Source organism: Phoenix dactylifera, chromosome 12, assembly GCF_051530095.1.
Source record: "Phoenix dactylifera cultivar Ajwa chromosome 12, Ajwa_hap1_PhDact_Kaust_v1.1, whole genome shotgun sequence".
Lineage (NCBI taxonomy): Eukaryota > Viridiplantae > Streptophyta > Magnoliopsida > Arecales > Arecaceae > Phoenix > Phoenix dactylifera.
The window spans coordinates 12,670,142-12,692,698 of NC_143201.1; the positions used below are offsets into that span (position 1 = coordinate 12,670,142).

Below are 22,557 nucleotides of genomic sequence, written 5' to 3' on the forward strand. Positions count from 1 at the left end.
AGCTACAGGCTCTAGTGAGGTAACCAACCATAACTTAAACTTCAAGACGACAGTCAATAGGATGTGGCTACAACCTACAGGCTCTTCCCGATAGGCTACGACCCCTTTCCGACAACGGACAACCTCCAGCTTCTCTTTCCCCTTCTCTGCCTTTTTTTTGTTGAAATCTGAAAATCCTTCTCTGCCTTTCCCCCTTCTTAGCTTCTCTTCTGGTCTCCCCCCTTCGGCCCTTCTTCTGTTCTCTGCTTCTCGACTTCTCTCCAGTCTCCCTCCTTCTCGGTGCCAGTGCAAAGTCGAAGCTCAGGCTACGGCCCCCTTCCCAACAGGCTGATAACGACAACCTCCGGCCTTCGGGCTTCGGGCCTCCGGCTTCTCCTCCCTTCTCTGCCTTTGTTTTTTGCTGAAGCCTGAAGCCTAAAAATCAGAAAATCCTTCTCTCCCTCCTTCTCGGTTAGTCGGCTTCTCTCTCCCATTCCCGAGTTGAAGCTCAGTTCCCCTTCTCTCAATTCTAGCCTTTTTAGTTTTCACTGAGTTCTCTTCCAGTCTCTTCCCTTCTCGACTTCTTTCCCCCCCTTGGCCCCTTAGGCCCTTCTATGCTTCATATTTTTTAGAAAAAGTTGGAGGGTCTTACCATATATTTTATCCTTTTATTTTTACTAGCAAATATGAACGTGCAATGCACATTTTAGAAAAATTAATAATCAAAATATTGAAAAAATATTTGAAGAAGAAAAAGATAAATTAAAATAAAAATAGTAATATAAAATTAAATAAAATAAAAATATATATAATAGAAGGGATGGATTGCTTGTAAAATAGCAAAATTTTATAAATTATAAAATATAAGAAAAAAATGAATCCAAAAAATGATATAAAAGAAAATAAAATATAAAATATAAAATATAAAAATCAAACACATATATGTAAAAAAATGTTAGATGTATGCCCTAGAAGCCAATCTGGCTGACACATTGTTAATTCTAGAGACATAATTTTGTACTTGACTATTTATTATTGAATAAATAAAAGGCATCTTTTCATTCATATTATTTATGTGTCTATGAATCGTCCAAGAAATTAATAAGATGATGATACATATTCTCAAGAGTTGAGAATTTGAGCCATGTATCATTGGTGATTAATTTCTAAATGCTCCTGATCAATGGATCATCACGAGGACGGTGATCGATCCGATCAGTGCACAGATCACTTTCCTTCTGGATGGACGAGACTTGAGTCCACAGTGTAGGGACACTGAAGTGATAGTGCAGGTGCTTGTTAGAGAACAAGGATACTGAGCGTGACCAAGACAAGAAGTCACTTGGATGTCTATCCACTCGTCAGTGACTTGCTTGATGTTGCAGTAGTGTGATTGGTCCTTTGACCTGCGGTGCTTCGGCTACTCACAGTGAGGTTATTGTAGTTTGACTGCACACATACATGGTCTCTAGCCATATGGGTCAATGCAGTGTAGATTGGCTGCAGTAGGTTCACTGTAGGAGTAGGGTATGCACCTACAAAGAATCTATCGACCTTGATAGAAGAGGAGTGATCCTATGTGATTTGTTAGACTGAGTTCTAAGACCTTGGCCAGGGCAGTAATATAAAGTGGAGAAAGAGTTTTCTACTATCGAACTCGAGTCGAATAAATTTTGACATATGACAGACGATGGGGTTTGACGAGTTGTCCATGACCTCCGTCCTGTAGGGATCCACGATAGTAGGACTGTATCACACGTTAACTGCACCTAGAAGTTCATCTTTCTATTCTACTGGGTAGCCACTACATGCTGCTAGGTGTCACTGGTGGATGGTGGGACTCACAGGAATTATCTCGATGATCGATAAACCCTAATGAGTAGAGTTGGAATCGTTCCAATCCATTGAAAGGAGTTTTCAATGATATTATGATAGAGATCATAATATATCTCACTACCAGTCAGAGTAGAACCTATAGGGTCACACACACTAGAAGTATTGACCGATCCGATGGTTGAAAAGTGATTATGAATCACAAGTAATCAATTCGATTGATATTCAGTTGAAGAAGGAACAAAGGGAATTATTTAATTGGACTTGAAACAAGAGTCCTACTTCGAGTAGGATTCCTAGAGTCCTAATTGGATTAGGACTGGGAATCCTAGTTGGAGTAGGACTGGGATTCCTACTTGGAATAGGATTCCTGCAATCCTAATGAGATTAGGAGTTTTGAATCAAAATTGGATTCCTACTTGAAGTAGGATTCCTAGAGTCCTAATCGGATTAGGACTTCGGATTCAAATAGAGTCCTAATTGGATTAGGACTAAAATTATATATGTCCTAATTTGGATTAGAATTTCTTAAGTCACAATTAATTATTAATCTAATGAATCAATAAGACTCCTAATTGGATTAGGATTGAAGAGTTCAATTGAGTCAAAATTGATTTAAGTTCTAATTGGATTAGGACTTACCTAGATTGGATCCAAATTGGTTCACCCTTGGGCTAAGCCTAATTGGATTAGAGCTTGACCACATTAGGGCATTCCAATCCCTACCTAATATGGATTAGGGTTTACCATGAGGAAGGGGATAAGCCCCTCCCCTTTCCACGTGGAGAAGGGAGAAGAGACGGCGCCCCCTCTTAGGAAAGACATCAAGAACTCCTAAATGTTAGGAGCTCCACATGTCTATAAAAAGGGACTTGTGGGCGGCACCTAGGGCATAGAAGAAGTCCTCTTCCTCCTTGCCGTATGCCTCCCTCTCCTCTCCTCTTGGTTCAGCCGCAAGCAAGGAAGATAAAGCCAAAGGTGTTGGCGGCATCCTCTTCCTCCCTTCTTCCTTCCAACGCAGGGAAAAGAAAGAAGGCTGCGTGGGGATTCTTCTTCTTCCTCTTCTTCATCCTTCTTCTTCCTCCTCTCAAGCACAATCAAGGGTTGATTGAAAGAGGAAATCAGCCATCAAAAGAAGTCTTTGCAAGGGAGCTAGCACCCCGGGAAGACAAGAGAGCTTTGATCGGATCACTGCTTCGTGTGGATACTCGTAGAGGCCGGACACTTGAACGGCTTCAAGTGAACCTTCATCCTAGACCACGAACTTCAGTTTGCGGTGATCATCTACCCGCACAAGGTGAAGATCTGATCTTCTAAATGTTTTAAAAGTTTTTAATTCTTGCCTAACTACGAACGGTTCATGAAACAACGTTCATGCGATGAACGTCGATCCCGCTTATGCCGATTCCGCTGCCATCTGAATTTTTTTAAAATATCAGCAGCATGGGCGGGTTCCCAACAGTGGTATCAGAGCCTAGGCTTCGTAGATTAAGGTAAGAATTAATTATCTAAAGGCTTATTAGATCTGAAAATTGAATGATCATGCATGCTGAAAATTTCTGCATGCAGATTTTTCAGGGGTGCTGATTTTTGCATGCTGATTTTTATGTGATAAAATGATGATTCTAATTGCGTTGTTACTGAGATTACAAAGTTTAGAATCATGATTAGCATGATCAGCAACCTATGTCATGATATAATCAGTTAGTTTTCAGATCTGAAAATTATAATTGTTGCATATGGTGATGATCATAGGATTCAAACCCTTTTGGTATCAAATGTAATGACCTGCGATGTGATCTGCAATGTCATGTAATTTTTCAGATGCTTGCATGCATCTTATTTGATGTTTTGAGAGGCCTGCGTGCCTCCTAAAAGGAGATGTAATTTATTTTTATTTTTATTTTACAATCTGGTTGTATTTGTGTGATGTGATGTACGTCAACGATCAAGTTGAAGACTAGGCATGAGATGAACAGATGATCTAAGTGGTTGATGGCGATTGGATCAAGAGTTGATCAAGGATCAGATCAAGGAGGCTTGGAACCAATTCAAGAGTTGAAGACCAGTTGATCGATTGACGTGCATGTGCTTGTAATACGACCTAACTAGAATCCATGATCATCACCTATTTAAAATTTAGCTTTAATTATTGCTGCGATTATAACTGCCTGCAATGTGCCGTTTGCATGTGATGTGAATGTGAGTCGGATAGATAGGTTTACATGTGATGTAGCAAACCCAATTGAGACCTAAATCAAAACCTTCTCAATCAAATCGAGAGTGAACCGACATGAGCAAGTCATATTAGATTAATTGATCTAATTGGTGTCTAGGAAAGCATGAAAGCTGGTTACTTAATTAGGACCTTACTCTCTGAGTAAGGGGAGCCTCCCACCTGCTTACCTGGCCAATTGTTCGATTACCTCTTATGAAGAGCTCAAGTTGCAAACACTAAGACCTGATTAACCAATATTAAGTCAATAGGTCTTCCACTGTAGTAGAGCTGCTAAGGCCTTTCTGATGTTGATTTGTCTCGGCTGGACACAGTGGTCAAGTTGCATCGGGGGGCTGGACCTCTCTATAGACATGAGATGTTGTAGGGTAAAGGTGGGGTTGGGCACCAATAATTGTTAGGTGAGGACCCAATGACGACTTTATTCTTACGGTTATACGGTGGGTCTGACTTAACTAAGAAATGGAACCAATAACTGTTAGGTGAGGTCTTTATGGCTTAGAGACTAAGTTACACTGCAACATGCTTGAGAAGCATTGTACAAGAGTTGTACACTCATCCATCTATGTGTCACCAATAACTGTTAGGTGAGGTGGCATGTAGATTGGTGAGACCGCAGTACCTACTAGAAACCCTAGTCGTGTGGGATTTCCGTTTCCCTACCAGGGGAGTGTGAGGGATTCGAAAAAATAGTAGGAGTTACATTTGTTCTAAAAGACCTTAGAATAGATTAGGATTAAGTACAAAAGTCTAACTAGAATGTTTACTCTCTGCAGATACAATGTCAGCTTCAAACCCTTTGACCCGTATTCTTGAGACCAACCGACTGACCGGAACCAATTACAAAGACTGGCTTAGAAACCTCAAAATTATTTTGGACTGTGAGAAAATAGGCTACATACTCGATTCAGATATCCCCACATTACCAACACGTCCTACTGATGTTCAGCGTGAGATGCATAAAAAGTGGTTGGATGATGACATTAGAGTAAAATGCTATATGATGGCATCCATGTCAAATGAACTCCAATGCCAGCATGAAAATATGAAGACTGCTAGGGACATACTGGCACACCTGCAAGAGTTGTATGGTGAGCAGAGTTGCACAGCTCGTTTTGAAGTGTCCAAGAGGCTTTTCAAAACAAAGATGCGCGAGGGGCAGTCTGTCCATGATCACGGTCTGACTATGATCAAGGATCTGGAGGAGCTTGAGAAGCTCGGTATGGACATGCACAAGGAATTACAAGTGGATTTGATCCTACAGTCACTTTCTGATTCATTTGGTCAGTTTATAGTAAACTACCACATGAATAAGATTGAATGCACTAAGACTGAACTAATAAACATGTTGGTAACTGCTGAGGGAGCCTTGAAAGGTTCAAGGGGCAATGTCCTTGCTGCTGAGTTGACTTCTGGTTCCAAAAGAAAGTCTACTTGGAAGAAAAAGAAGCCTGCTAAGAAGCAGAAAAAGGACAAGAAGCCAAAGAAGGAAGTTCAAAAGAAAAGGGCTAACGACAAAGGAAAATGTTTCCACTGCAATGTCGACGGCCACTGGAAGAGAAACTGTCCTTCATACCTCGAGAGCCTGAAAAACAAGAAAGGTGACATACCTTCAGAAGATATAGACTTGCTCATTATTGAAACTAATCTAACGGTTTCTTCTACTTCTAGTTGGGTTATAGATTCTGGTTCTAGTGCTCATTTGTGCACTACCATGTAGGGTCTAAAGGAAAGTAGAAGGCTGGCGGAAGGTGCGGTAACCCTTCGGGTTGGCAATGGGGCAAAAGTTGCTGCTATAGCTGTGGGCACCTACCATCTGCGATTACCGTCTGGATTTAGTTTATTACTTAGAGACTCCTATTATGTACCTGCTGCTAGCAGAAATTTGATTTCTGTTTCATGTCTAGCACAGGAAGGTCATATTTTTATATTTGACAAAGACTGCTGTTCTATTTATTTCAGAAATAAAATAGTTGCACGTGGTTTCATGATCGACAGTCTCTATCATTTACATATGGATGTATCTGTGAATGTTACCAAGCAAGAAGTGAGTGCCAAAGGATCCAAAAGATCCAGAGATGAGATAAACCAAAAATATTTGTGGCACCTCAGACTTGGCCATATTGGAGAGGATAGGATGAACAAAATGGATAAAGATGGGCTTCTCGGCTCATTGACTTCCGAGTCATATCCAGTTTGCGAGTCCTGTCTTCAAGAAAAAATGGCTAGACTGCCCTTTGTAGGACATGGAGAGAGGACCACTGAAATACTTACCCTAGTACATACAGATGTATGTGGCCCATTCGATGTGCTAGTCAGGGGACGTTATTCTTACTTCATTACCTTTACCGATGATTATTCACGGTATGGGTATGTGTATCTTATGAGACACAAGTCTGAATCTTTTGAAAAGTTCAAAGAGTTCAAGAATGAAGTAGAAAAACAAACTGGAAAACCTCTTAAGGCTCTTCGATCAGATCGAGGAGGAGAATACCTTAGTGGGGAATTCTGGGACTATCTCAAGAAAAACGGCATAGTCTCACAGTGGACACCTCCGGGTACACCTCAACTCAACGGGGTGTCAGAGAGGAGGAATCGGACCCTATTGGATATGATCAGGTCCATGATGAGCTTCACTGATTTACCTATGTTTCTTTGGAGAGATGCCTTACTTACCACAGTATATCTACTGAATAGAGTTCCCTCTAAATCCGTTCCTACCACACCGTATGAGATATGGCATGGTAAGAAACCAAGTCTTGGTCATCTCAAGATTTGGGGATGTCCGGCCCACGTCAAGAGACTACAGGCAGACAAGTTAGAGGCTAGGACCATAAGTGCTCGTTTTATAGGATATCCTAAAGAGTCATTAGAATACAATTTTTACATCTCAGAGGATCATAATGTGTTTGTGAGCCGTCATGCCATCTTCTTAGAAAATCAGTTTATCCTTGATAGAGGCAGTGGGAGGAAAATTGAGCTTGAAGAGAAAGTCTCTGAAAAGCAACGAGTCATGGATCCTATTGAACCCATTCATACAGAGCCAGTACACGATGTCCCTCGACCACCTCGTAGATCTAGTAGGGTCTCCCATCCTCCCGATAGATACTTAGGTATACTAGAAGAGGATACCGAGGAAATGTTCCTAGTGGGAGATAGGGATCACATACAGGATCCCAAAACCTACAACGAGGCGATATCTGATATCGATTCCGAGAAATGGTTGGAAGCTATGAAGTCAGAGTTAGACTCCATGCATTCCAACCAAGTCTGGACCTTAGTAGACCCACCAGAAGGTATTGTATCTATTGGATGCAAATGGATCTACAAAGGAAGATAGGTTCGGATGGAGAGGTAGAGACCTATAAGGCAAGGCTTGTGGCGAAAGGGTATAGTCAGCGCGAAGGCATTGACTATCAGGAGACCTTTTCACCTGTAGCATGCTAAAATCCATCCGAACATTGCTTGCCATTGCAGCATTTCATGATTATGAAATCTGGTAGATGGATGTGAAAACTGCTTTCCTGAATGGATATCTTGATGAAGATATCTATATGGAACAGCCTTTGGGTTTTACTTCCAGTGATGGAGATCACAAGGTCTGCAAGCTGCAAAGGTCCATCTATGGACTAAAGCAAGCATCTCGGAGTTGGAACACTCGTTTCGATGACGCAATCAAAACGTTTGATTTCATCAAAAACGAAGAGGAACCGTGTGTTTACAAAAAGGTTAGTGGGAGTGCTGTCGTATTTCTTATACTGTACGTGGACGACATCCTACTGATAGGGAATGATATTCCCATGCTAACCTCGGTCAAGGTCTGGTTGTCAAAAGAATTCTCCATGAAAGACCTTGGGGAAGCATCCTATATTTTGGGAATAAAGGTCTATAGAGATAGATCTAAAAGGATGCTTGGCCTTTCACAGAAGATGTACATAGAGGAGGTGCTGAAGAGGTTCAGCATGAAAAACTCCAAGAGGGGTCTCTTACCCCTTAGGCATGGAATTCATCTCTCCAAGAAGATGTGCCCCAACACATCTGAAGAGATTCAACGCATGAGCAAGATTCCCTATGCATCGGCAATAGGAAGCCTCATGTATGCCATGCTATGTACACGACCTGATATAGCTCTTGCTGTGAGTGTCACAAGCAGATATCAGTTGAATCTAGGTGAAGAACACTAGACAGCTGTGAAGAATATTCTTAAGTACTTGAGAAGAACTAAAGATTTATTCTTGATTTTTGGAGGATCATCAGAGTTAAAGGTAGAAGGATACACAGATTCAGACTTCATGACTGATGTCGATGATAGGAAGTCAACATCTGGATATGTGTTCTTGTGCAATGGTGGTACGGTGAATTGGAAGAGTTCTAAACAACCGATCATTGCTGATTCTACTATGGAAGCTGAATACATCGCCGCCTCTGAAGCTGCTAAGGAAGGCTTCTGGTTCAAAAAATTCATTGCAAAGTTGGACGTGATGACATCGGATGCCATAACACTCTACTGCGATAATAATGGCGCTATAGCCCTTGCTAAGGAGCCAAGGTCTCATCAGAAGTCCAAGCACATAGAGCGGCGCTTCCATCTCATACGCGACTATGTTGAGAAGAAATATGTAGAGGTGCAGAGAGTAGACTCCGCGGATAACGTGGCAGACCCGTTCACTAAGCAGCTAAGTCAGCAAAAGACTGAATCCCACCTTGAGAAGATGGGGCTTAGATATATGACTGATTGGCTTTAGTGCAAGTGGGAGATTGTTAGATGTATGCCCTAGAAGCCAATCTGGCTGACACATTGTTAATTCTAGAGACATAATTTTGTACTTGACTATTTATTATTGAATAAATAAAAGGCATCTTTTCATTCATATTATTTATGTGTCTATGAATCGTCCAAGAAATTAATAAGATGATGATACATATTCTCAAGAGTTGAGAATTTGAGCCATGTATCATTGGTGATTAATTTCTAAATGCTCCTGATCAATGGATCATCACGAGGACGGTGATCGATCCGATCAGTGCACAGATCACTTTCCTTCTGGATGGACGAGACTTGAGTCCACAGTGTAGGGACACTGAAGTGATAGTGCAGGTGCTTGTTAGAGAACAAGGGTACTGAGCGTGACCAAGACAAGAAGTCACTTGGATGTCTATCCACTCGTCAGTGACTTGCTTGATGTTGCAGTAGTGTGATTGGTCCTTTGACCTGCGGTGCTTCGGCTACTCACAGTGAGGTTATTGTAGTTTGACTGCACACATACATGGTCTCTAGCCATATGGGTCAATGCAGTGTAGATTGGCTGCAGTAGGTTCACTGTAGGAGTAGGGTATGCACCTACAAGAAATCTATCGACCTTGATAGAAGAGGAGTGATCCTATGTGATTTGTTAGACTGAGTTCTAAGACCTTGGCCAGGGCAGTAATATAAAGTGGAGAAAGAGTTTTCCACTATCGAACTCGAGTCGAATAAATTTTGACATATGACAGACGATGGGGTTTGACGAGTTGTCCATGACCTCCGTCCTGTAGGGATCCACGATAGTAGGACTGTATCACACGTTAATTGCACCTAGAAGTTCATCTTTCTATTCTACTGGGTAGCCACTACATGCTGCTAGATGTCACTGGTGGATGGTGGGACTCACAGGAATTATCTCGATAATCGATAAACCCTAATGAGTAGAGTTGGAATCGTTCCAATCCATTGAAAGGAGTTTTCAATGATATTATGATAGAGATCATAATATATCTCACTACCAGTCAGAGTAGAACCTATAGGGTCACACATACTAGAAGTATTGACCGATCCGATGGTTGAAAAGTGATTATGAATCACAAGTAATCAATTCGATTGATATTCAGTTGAAGAAGGAACAAAGGGAATTATTTAATTGGACTTAAAACAAGAGTCCTACTTCGAGTAGGATTCCTAGAGTCCTAATTGGATTAGGACTGGGAATCCTAGTTGGAGTAGGACTGGGATTCCTACTTGGAATAGGATTCCTGCAATCCTAATGAGATTAGGAGTTTTGAATCAAAATTGGATTCCTACTTGGAGTAGGATTCCTAGAGTCCTAATCGGATTAGGACTTCGGATTCAAATAGAGTCCTAATTGGATTAGGACTAAAATTATATATGTCCTAATTTGGATTAGGGTTTCTTAAGTCACAATTAATTATTAATCTAATGAATCAATAAGACTCCTAATTGGATTAGGATTGAAGAGTTCAATTGAGTCAAAATTGATTTAAGTTCTAATTGGATTAGGACTTACCTAGATTGGATCCAAATTGGTTCACCCTTGGGCTAAGCCTAATTGGATTAAGGCTTGACCACATTAGGGCATTCCAATCCCTACCTAATATGGATTAGGGTTTACCATGAGGAAGGGGATAAGCCCCTCCCCTTTCCACGTGGAGAAGGGAGAAGAGACGGCGCCCCCTCTTAGGAAAGACATCAAGAACTCCTAAATGTTAGGAGCTCCACATGTCTATAAAAAGGGACTTGTGGGCGGCACCTAGGGCATAGAAGAAGTCCTCTTCCTCCTTGCCGTACGCCTCCCTCTCCTCTCCTCTTGGTTCAGCCGCAAGCAAGGAAGATAAAAGCCAAAGGTGTTGGGCATCCTCTTCCTCCCTTCTTCCTTCCAATGCAGGGAAAAGAAAGAAGGCTGCGTGGGGATTCTTCTTCTTCCTCTTCTTCATCCTTCTTCTTCCTCCTCTCAAGCACAATCAAAGGTTGATTGAAAGAGAGGAAATCAGCCATCAAAAGAAGTCTTTGCAAGGGAGCTAGCACCCCGGGAAGACAAGAGAGCTTTGATCGGATCACTGCTTCGTGTGGATACCCGTAGAGGCCGGACACTTGAACGGCTTCAAACGAACCTTCATCCTAGACCACGAACTTCAGTTTGCGGTGATCATCTACCCGCACAAGGTGAAGATATGATCTTCTAAATGTTTTAAAAGTTTTTAATTCTTGCCTAACTACGAACGGTTCATGAAACAACGTTCATGCGATGAACGTCGATCCCGCTTATGCCGATTCCGCTGCCATCTGAATTTTTTTGAAATATCAGCGGCATGGACGGGTTCCCAACAAAAAAAAATCAAAAATAGATAAATAAAATAAAAGTTAAAGGATAAAATTTAGAAATAATGTATATAAATTAAAATTTATAAATAAGTTGCAAAGAAATAGAAGAGGTCCCAAAAAAGTAATAGATATTATAAATTAAAGATATGTAAAAATAAAATAAAACAAACTATATCAGAATTTGAAAAAGAGAGATGGAGATTAGAGGATAGGAGAGGGAGAGACTAGGGTGCAAGGAAAGTTGTGGGAGAACGGAGGGGCCTATAGGGAAGGAAGGGTAAGGGCAGGGGCGGCCCAATACATTTGGGGTCTAAGGCAAACTTGCCTTTTTTTGAAAAATAATGAAAAAATTTGATAAGTACAAAATACTTTAAAAATTTATTTTAGAAATAATTCTGGGTAGTGCTTGCATGGTTCTAGATTTAATAGAGAAGGGTCCTAGGGGCTACAACATTGGTTGTTCAAACAAAGTTCTTGTTCATTGAGTGGTTTATTCAAGCAAATATGAAATGAGTTTCCTAAAGGTTAACACAAATAAATGAAAATTTTATTTGATGTGTCCGAGCCTTATTTCCTCGTCTAACTTTGGTCATAGAATAAAAAAAAACCTTAACAAATAACTAATTGACTTTCTTTAGTAGTCATCCTTAACCCTCCCCAATCAATTAATAATCAAATAGATTGTTCAGACATATAAGATATAAATTCCAATCGCTTTTGAAAACAAGGTCATCTTTATATGATGATCTAAATGTAATTTTGATATTTTAAGTGCATCTGTTTACAATATGCATTGGAACATGGACGTGGCTATTCTCGGATAGTTGTTCAACCTATGTATCACACACTACCTAATGCAAAATTAGTTCAAATCCATAGGCAAGTATATCTAACAAATCAGAATCAAAGAACACCTAGTCGAATATCAATAAGAAGAATCAAGATAATCCATATATTAAGATGTAGTTACTAAATCCAGCTCAATCTAAAACATACAAAAAACTAAGAAGCAGCAAGAATAATATACAACCAAAAAATATCAATATTACTAAACAAACTTTTCACATCAATACAAAAGCGAAAAACAAAATTCGAATTAAAAAAAGCAAATGAGCCAGATTCCCACATCATCGAGCAACAAAATCGAAACCTAACACTCATTTCTAACCATAAACACAATAATTTTAGGAATAGAGAATGCTCACCTAGATGGGGATCCTCCCACAGACTGTGAAAAGAAACCTTGAAAAATTCTTAGAAATGATATAATATAGCACAATCAGAGGATTATACGACCCGCCTTTGGTCGCCTTTCCGAGCCACGAGAAGCAGTAGACATAGACCACCACAAAGGACCCCTTGATCATAAGAGCAATGGGGTGCATTCCCAACCCTAGAATCCCCCACGCCAGGTATCTCAGAACAGATCCCAACCAAACCTATAGAAAAGAGACTAGAAAATTCGAGACAACAAGCCTAAACCAAGGCATTACTCTATCAAGCTCCACCTCTTCATCCGTTCCCTCTTTTCTTCCTCTCCGAGGAGTTGGGGGGGAGGGAGTCGAGCATTTGCTCGTGGTGTTAGAGGAGGAAAGATGGGATCCACTTAGCGATACAAATTGGTGATTGAGCTCATCGAGCTCGAAGCTTTAGAATGGGAGCTAGGAAGAGACTAGCACAGATCGGAAGACTAGATAAGGAGAAGAAGAGAGAGAGAGAGAGTTATGTCAAAAAAGGAAGACGACAACACCATGATGGAGAAGAGTGGGTGTGGCGAGGGCTTCACTATTTTACGGCAATTTTACTGTAGCTCTACTTTATTTGCGGGCTGCGGTGGGACTTTCTTTGAGCCCGGGCCTTAGGCGACCGTCTCAGTCATCTAAGGGTTGGGCCGGCCCTGAATAAGGAGAGAATACTAGAGGGTAGGGAGCTGGGATAGAAAGAGAAGAGTATAGTTGGTTAGGCAAGAGAGATCTGGAGGAGGGCATGTAAGAGAGGAAGGGTCGGAGGACGTGAATGAGAGGGGGTGGAGGAGAGGGGGGTTGGAGAATGGAGAGGAGAGTAGAGAGAGTTGCGAGAGAGATTGTTTAGAATTTTAGTTATTTTATTGACTTTTTGTTAGTTTAATTAGAGAAGTGTTAAAATTTTGATATTAAGAATATATCAATATTGATTGAAAAGATAATTTATAAGTAATAACTATAGAAGACTACAGAAAAATATATCAACATTTTTCATGCTTGTGATAATAGCTTAGGTTGATAATTGGTGTCATTGCCACTTTAATCAAAAGTTACAAAGATGAAAGGAACAAGTTACCTGAGAGGAACCCTCGTAAGCTATCCATTATTACTGAGACGCAAACTAGAGGAACCATTTATTTGAAATAACCAATGACCTCCTCTTCATTGCTCTAGGCATAACCCAAGATGCAAGGCATAGCCAAAGGGGTCCCACTCACAAGAATAGCCTCGGTAAGTGCAAGAGAGATCACAACACATACCGGTAACTAAGCTCTTTGCAGATTCCTTGCTTCTAATTTGTTTGACACCCGTGAACTATTCACAGGAAAATAAAAAAATAGACATCTTATCAATTATACATGAGGACATATAAAAAGATGAAATAAATTCAAATAGGTATTTGAGTTTTGAGCTTACCTGGAAACAACACCAAGTCCATAAGGAAAGTTGTAGAACAATGAGATACCAGTGAAACTATTCACAAGGATAAGGCCGGTATAGAGAGTACTGCCTCAATATAGATCACTTAGTTAAAGCTGTTCCTTACTAAATAGAAAAGTACCTTAGTTTCAAGCTCTATATTGGGCAAATAACTAAAAAATAATATAAAACGCTCAAATGACCACCATTCAAGACTGGAATTAACATCAACATAATATCCTTTATTCCATAAATTCGTTACAAAAATGAGAAGAAAATTTTAAAATATATAATGACTATTACCATATTGTTACAACGGATGGAAGTGCTAGCGTAAGAACTCATTGATCCCTCTAAACCATTCCATTGAGACTTTGCACAAGTAGACTCTGAGTACTTGATGTACAGCACAAGCATGAAGATGGTCAACGAATATGATATGCTTATGAAAAGAGCAGAACCATTATTGGCTCAAGCTATTCATGAACCATTGTTTCAGCTCAACATTACATAAGCCTGCTCAAGCCCAGTTGAACTAGAGCAAGAGCTATGTTAGATTGCTTGAACAGGCCAATCACCCTAGCATAATCCATAGTTTTTCAGCACTTGGGCCTTTCATGCTCTTCTTTAAGTGGGATCTGGAAAGGTTGGCAATAAGCACATCTTGATGGAGCAATGATCAAAGCACCAGGGGAAGGACCTTATATTTAGAGATCATAGCCAAAACCTAGAGGCAGCTAGTAGCTGTCATTCGAGCATAACAAATCCTTCTGAACTGGCAACATCTTACTACGCTGCCCCGCAGTATGATTTCTTTAGTAATATGGAACCGTCAGAAGGCCTTTCATTCAGGTGTAGGTGGCTCCATTTGATCTTCTTTGATTCACAGGGTTCAGAGAGCATCATGCTTTCCTGATGTCAGATAACAAACTCCTATCTGCTAGGATCCCTTAAACTGTTCACAATCTATCTAAATACGAGGATATGATATCAACAAATGTCTCATTCTAGTAACACAAACAACAAAAGGCAACACTATATAATGGAAAATCTTTGCCAAACTTGCGTGGAGCGCATTAAACTCCAATTATGGAGCTCTCCAATCTAACAAATACAAATGACTCTGCAACCCGTAAATGTGACCAAGCCCTTTTTAAAAAGTTGCAGTGTATTTTACCTCTTTCCTGTAACATAAAATGCCCTACGAGGATATATAGGTGATCAATATTTCCAATGAACTCATGTCTCAGACGGTCATAATCAGTATAACTATTATAAAAGAATAACAAGCAATTCATTGAACTATAATGAAACGAAAGATTAAAACACTTCATTTTATGTCAGCTATAACCACATACTGGGCAGAATACATATGCTTACAGAACCTAGCTAATGCTAAAAGTATGCGACATAACAAAAATGAACACATCATGGCGAGCACCATATCCTGATAGTAACAATGATAGCAGATGGAATGGGCTTGTTTGTAATGTCGGTAAGGATCGTTGCTGCCACTACCAAGGTTTCAAGTCACCCACAGGACCGGCGGTCCAGTTCAAGATTTTCTCCCCTGGTTTCAGGTAAGCATTCCTAGGATGTGGAAGCTTACGAGCCAGACCGTTCAATATCTGATGGAAGGCATCCCCTGGTTGGGCAGGCTGTGGGAACAGCATAGCCTGCTTCATTGAAGGGTTGGCAAGTAATCTTTGTTTCCTTAATACAACCTCTGGTGGTATTGAAGTAAGGATTGTGTCCAACTTGGGCACATCCTTCTCAGCTACAAACACACCAATGTCCTCCCACGGGATTGCATCTGCGAAAGGTAGCACAATATCATCTGCTATGATTACTGGGATGCAGCCAAAAATCACTCCTTCCACCAATCTGGGGCTCCATGGGGCCCAACCCAAGGGGCACAAGCAGAAAACAGCCCGTTGCATGTCTTCATAATAAGTAATTGGGTGTTCAGTAGAGATGTCAAATAGAGGGTTGTCCTTAAAGTTTTCCCACACTGAAGCCCGAGCACCTCTGTTCAGCAAAGTAAAAGCTTAATGTATGTGATCAATTAAAATAATCACATCCTATAGTCTTAAGGTGTCTAAGATTCTATTTTCAAACTCCTACCTTGCATAGTAACCACCCTCTGGATCATTGCCCACATCGTAGAATAAACCACGGAAGTAAACAAAGATAGATCGAGGAGTGTCTGGAGGAATCAAGTGAGCCTGCATTTTCTGTGGAGGAGCATATGGAGGAATGATGATGGAGCTCTCCTTCAAGCAAACATGGTTCCGTTGACCGAAGGTCTGAACCAACGTAGCACGTTGCAGCAAGGGTAGAATTCCACGTTCAATAGCTTTTTCTTCCTGGAACCATGATGTTTATTACATGAAAAGGCAAGAGAGTAGGAATTTCAGAAATAACTAATTGGCTGTAATGATAACAGGAAAGGTGTAAACGACGCACCAAAAGTTTTGAAAAGTTAAATAAAAAGAAGAAAAGATAAAATTATTAATGCATCCAACCAAGGTCCGCCGTACCGGTACCGGTCGGCGTACCGGTGGCGGCCCGGACTAGCTATGTAGAAATGGCAATAACAAGAGATAGCAGCAACAAAATGAACAAATACCGTAAATTATTCACATGTTGGTAAAAAGATTGTGAAAGAAATTATTGTAATGCAATGAATAAATCAACTTTTTGGGAAATAACTCAGAGATCAATATCCTAATAATCGTGATTCCTTAGAAAAGCCTTCGTAACTTTGAGAAATTATGGGACAATGGTTCCAAGGAAGAACTTCTAGAACTGGAATTTGTAATTTCATATGCAGGATGCAACCCAAGGAAATCAGTATCTGAAGGCCAATTTCTTACCTGATAATGGAAGCATGCTCCAAAGTCATGTGGAACAACAAAAAAGTGATCTGCCCCTTCCGATCTATTCCAGTAAGGCCAGTTCGAGGCAATTAGCTGGATAGCACTTCGCATCATTCTTGGTGATTTAAAGGGCAAAGGAAGACCATTTGGCGTCAGGTCACAAGTTGTATAAACTGGTGTATAAAACCAATCAGCTTCTTCAGGATTAAGTGTTCGGACTGGACTAGATAATAAGAACCGATGCATGAAGATTTCTGCAGCAAACATGTGAGTAAGGCACCTAGAGTCCTTCTGCAGAATCTTCTTGTTGTATTTGCTAGGCAGCTCATAAACAAACACCTTCAGCCTTCCGACAGGATCATCTTCTAGCACATCACCAGCACTCCCTACATTTTAATGATCAATAACACCATTAGAACAAGGGTATAGGGCCTTTAGTTGATACTTTCAGACAGCTTCAGCCTAAGAGACCAGAGACTAACATATTCTGAGAAAGCAGTAAGGGTCCAAATAGCAATTCAAAGTTTCAAGGAATGACAACTAAGATAATTCCTAAATACACATTGAAAAGAAATGCTGCACATTAAATCACAAAGAATTATCTAAAACAATATGAATATGCATCTTGAACACTTCCCATCCATAGCTATTAAACACAGTCCAATATAACATTCCAAGAATGAGTGTAATATTCCAGAAAACATGTTAACATACTGGTTTGATCAGAAATTTCCATCAAATGGAAATCCAACCTGCCATCATCACAAGTTCTAAATACAACACCAAAATAAAAAATTATGACTGATTATTACAGGTTCTGGAAAAAGGCCAAATTTCACCTGAAACTGATGTGAAGAAAATATACACAATATGACCAATCATGAACATTCCAAACAAGCAATGATGGTGAATTATAATAACCTGGGAATTGTAATAAGGGGACAAAAAAAAGAAAAATCAAATTCCATGAGATGGAGTCCCAAGTGCCAGCAAAACAATATAAAAATTTTAGGTTCAAACTTAGCCAAGATAAGCCACAAGGTTACAATGGCTCATGTTTTCTTATAATTATATACCTCAGTTTGTGATCATGACTACATTTTACACCTCCAACCAAGTGAATTGAGCCTTCTTGATGAGGCAGTAGAAAAATTAATCTAGGGGGAATACATACAAATGCAAAATATTTATTACTTCCTCATTATAGTGGACTCAAATCCAACAATATGTCTAGTTCCATTCAAAATGAAAGTGAGGCAATGAGTTTCTTCACCATTTTCCATTCAATTGTACCTTTGACCTTTCACAGTGAAGAATATACTGAACCTCCTCTTTGATATTCCTACTCCAATAATTGCCTAAAATCTGCTTCTTCAAACATTCACTCCCCATGAAACTGAATAAAACTTATAATCATCACCATCATTCTTCTACAAGCTTTTTACCATCAAATATGGGACAGCTATAAAGCAGAACTCTAACCTGAGAAGGCTCCATAGAAGATATGAACAGATTTTACAACTAGCAGTAAACATGACAATAACCCTCTAGAAATTTATACCAGTTTCCTGGCCAAGGAAATTTAAGCATGACAGGATCCTAAATGAAACCCATATGGTCGGTTGACAAGGATGGAGTTCTACCTTATTGGTCACATTTAAATCTCATGACATCAAGGAGCAACCCTCAAATTCCCCTTGACTTGCATAAGCCAAATGGCAATATGAAATCAGAATGATACATGCAGCTAATCATCAAAAGATGGCTTAATTCGGGGTAATGCCTTAACAATTAATATAATCTGTAGATCAAAGTTTTACCACCTTTCCACCAAAGCTTAGATTTCGTCCATTTCTAGGCTACTTTGAAGCATTTCTTCTGTGTTGCATGAGTATAAGCAACACAGAATGTCCCTAGGCATTCTCCTAGATTCTCCCTGCTCACTAATTCTGAATTTCAAAGGATGTCCCTAGGCATGGGTCTCCCTGCTCACCAATATTAAGTTTTCAATGATGTTGCAATCTTATTCAAGTTAGATTAGATGAAATCAACATTAATTAATAAAGGTTTGATATCAGGCAGTAAGTTATCAAAGATTCTAAAAACTTAATGGATCATCCCAAACCATATATCTGACACTAAGTAGGTGCAAATAGGTTTATCAGATGGTTGCAGGTATTGGTTAAACACAAAGTTTTAATTTGCTCAATTTTATGATATGAAAGCCAACATAAATTGTTCTAAGGAAAACGGCTGAGCCAACAAGCCTTAATTTCAGTCACAAACTCCAACTTTGAAATGATTGTCTCTCTAAAACTAAAGAAAACGTGCACAAGCCTTATGTATAATAATGATAACAGGCAATAGGGATTTATGTAAATGCATGACTTGGACAGTTAAGATGAGGTATGACAAGGTGTAGTAACTACAAAAACATAGAACAAATGTTTATGTTTTCTCTTCAGATATAATTCTCGAAATAAAGAGTTGGGTAACTCTATTTCCATGAGAAAATATAAACCACACCTTGGAGTTAGGAGAACAGCATAACATGATAAGCAAGATCAGCTGAGGGAGTCACATAACTACCAACAATAGAAACTCCATATCGAGCAACAAGCCAACATGATACAGAACAAGGAAACCTGCTACTACAAATTACAAAACAAAATGTGTGTCCTTATTTTTCCAATTCAGAAAGTTCTATCTTCTCACTGTGGTAGTATCTACAAGTTGCATATGAAAGTTGAAAATGTGACACCATGACATAAATCTAATAAGATGCAGAACAATATCAGATTTCATGGAAGTAACACCCCGGTCAAACCCACATCCAAACTTCCCTAACTTCTAACATCCACAAAAGCTAAACATGACACATCATTGCATCTTCTTTCAACACAAATCAAAAACCACAACAAGCACAATTTACTTAACGATCAACTAAGTCTCACACGCAAAGAATGAGACTGATCCAATCAAATTCTCAATTAACACAGATCCCAATCCAGAACCCAAATAAAAACCTGTAACTCATTGCATATGGAGTACAAAAACCGCGTACCGCCACCAAATCTAAATTCATCAAATCCAACCCCATACTCCCGCGTGAGCAATGATGAAAAGAAGAAATCCACATCAAAATAAATCCATCAACAAAGTTCAGACACAAATTCAATCCAAATCTAATTTAAAGCAGTAAACGAACGAACACGATAAAAGAAATGATCAAAATGTACCTGAAATTCTCTCAGTGCGGTGCCTCTGTTCCAGCTCCTGGACACTAATTGTTCCAAGAAGAGAAGAGACAAGGAGAAGGGGCAGAAGCCATGACCCTTTCCCCATATCCCCCTCCCCCCGCGAGACCCCAATCCCCAGCTCCAAGCACCAAAAAGAAGAGAAAGGCGGCCACTTTCCACCAAACAGGAAGGGAATCAGTCGTCGGTGAGCGATTTAGGGCAGGGGAGGGAGCTCTCTCGGGATTCCATCGGCTGGAAAGAGAGACAACAGAGCGAATGGGAGGTGGCGAGGGTACAAACTAAATAATAAAAAGAACTTGGGGGACAAGGGGTTGGTTTACTCCCTGTAGATTCTGTGGACTTGGCTCAAGGAAGAAGGCCCGAAGAGGTTGGATTAGGAAGTTTTTATATATTTTTTTATTTTTTATTCTTTCTCAGCGACTGAAGGTAGGGAGGGGGATTTTTAAAAAATGTGGTTTTATAGAGAGCTCCCCAGGGGCTTGGGGTTGGGTTCGAGTTGGATGGGAACCTCAACAATCAGAGAAAGTGGTAATAAGAAACCAAGGGGTTTCTTCGTGCAACACTCTTTCCATCCGCGACCCACCAAATCCCACTCTGTCCATGCCACATCCAAGTTCAAATATCGTCTATTGAGTACAATATTACAGGGATGAAGTATGCTTCTCTCAATGGAAGGAGATTTCTACTCTCCTCCAATCCAACATAAAAAAAGAAGTATTGAAACTAAAGATTTACACTATTGGACATAGTTTATATCATAAAAACAAATTATGGGCACAAAGATAGTTTTTATTATGCAAGTAGATAGTTTCTATTATTAAAATTATTTGTCAAGTTTTGAGAATTGCCATATTCCTCTTTTCTTTAAAAATTTATAAATAGATATTTTAAGTTACTAAAATGACTTTTCTCTCGTTCATTTTCATGAACAAAGTGGTGACACGTAATGATAATATAAAGTTATGGGATGAAGATGCTATTAGAATTAATTATTTGAGGCGAAGTCTTTGAGCATACCGGTCTCCACCCGGTTGGAGATCTCCATCAACTACATAATGATAGTGGTATACTGTCTGTCCCAGCCGCTACTAATGCCACTATCCAATTAAGAACTGCCACGGTACCCAGCTCATGGTTCGGCTCTCCTCTAAAATCTTGCACCTTGGACTTAAGAAGAAGATGAGAGCCCTCAACCTCAGCTACGGGCAACACAAGCAGAAGTTAGCCTTTTGAAAAACCAATCCGCCCAATTGGAGTCTCGGGTTTTGGCAACTCACCACCCAAGCTCTCCAACTTCAAGAAGAGAGAAGAAGGACAAGAAGGTGACAAGAAGCGGAAGAAAGAAGTTGATGAATGTGTAGAATCAGTGATCAAGGAGAATATTGTGATGCCAAGCGGCCGAAGGCCATGATGAATTTTTTTGCTGTCGATCTCCAAATCATTGATGTAAGCTACTTCTATCAATCCACAAGACAACAAGAGGGGTCAGAGAACTCGTCGGAGCTTGCTTCGACGAGGCCCTCCGATTCTTAAGTCAGAGAATGATGTTTTTGGTGTGAGAATGAAGGAGGAATAAAAAAGATAGAGTATCGTTCTAAGTACGATTTACTGATTACTTTTGATGGGGGTGTTTAGTTTATTTATAGCTGAGGGATATAGAATCTCTGAAGATTACACTCTAACAGCCTAGGGTCATGCTATAACTGCCTAAGATTCTGTTGTAGTTGCATGAGATCCGACTGGTGTAACCGCTTGAGATCATGCTGTAACAACCTAAGATCGTGCAATTACTATAGCGGAACGTGCTATAACCGTCCGAGTGAATGGGTGCTAGCTTTTTCTCCCATCTCTAGACATTGTTCGAGTTGACAGGATTCTAGTCGGCTTTGGATGACTGTTAAGCTGAAAAGATGTCTACTCGAGCTGCAAGACTTTACTTCAGGTGATATGTAACCTTGGAGTTCTTCTGATCTTTTCATTATGCTTCTTAACTCGATCGAGGTAGGCTTAGTTAGGCCTTATAGGACACCATATCAATTCTGAGTTGGACAATCTGATCGTGCTATGTCATCATGCTTATTTGATGCCACATCATCTGCCCCCCACTTTCTTGACCAAGCTAAGATCAGTAATGTGGCTCGAGGAAGTAGAAGTAGTCTTCTTGGGTGCTTTCAAGTCAGTAGGCTAATAATCTGTCATGTTACGATGTCAGCTTTGGATGTTTTGTGTTTTTCTTATAATTTCAAATCTTCCATCAAAATGTGCGATGCATGGAATCCCCCACTTCAACCATGGCTAATAGCTTTTGAATCCATAGCTTGTCATTCAGCATTTTAATATCGTCGCTTCATGCACCGCATAAGTTTCATGTGGCACCCCCTGTGTGAGGAGCTCAAAGGCAACAATTTGAGCTAGCCATTTGGTGGGCCGAGTATCATACTACTTATACACCTGGCAGCATTTGAACCATTCATTGCATTATAAAAGGAGAGGTAGCGGTTTTTTTCCTCTTTTTCATCACTGCCTTCTTCTACAAGCATATGAGATTAGAGTTCGGAGGTGTGCCTTGTTCTTGAGCTTAGATAGTAGTTTAGAGAGCAACTCTCCCTCT

General features: G+C 40.0%; 1 protein-coding gene across 1 annotated transcript; it reads right to left on the reverse strand.

The window, feature by feature from the left end:
* Window positions 1–15,115: 15,115 nt before the first annotated feature.
* On the reverse strand, window positions 15,116–20,448 carry LOC103697298 (putative beta-1,4-xylosyltransferase IRX10L). The gene is made up of 4 exons (XM_008779131.5): window positions 19,926–20,448; window positions 16,684–17,072; window positions 15,932–16,173; window positions 15,116–15,835 (listed from the first exon to the last, which is right to left on the reverse strand). The coding sequence occupies exons 1-4, from the start codon at window positions 20,029–20,031 to the stop codon at window positions 15,322–15,324; spliced, it is 1,251 nt and encodes a 416-aa protein (XP_008777353.1). The 5' UTR covers window positions 20,032–20,448; the 3' UTR covers window positions 15,116–15,321.
* Between the last annotated feature and the right edge of the window lie 2,109 nt (window positions 20,449–22,557).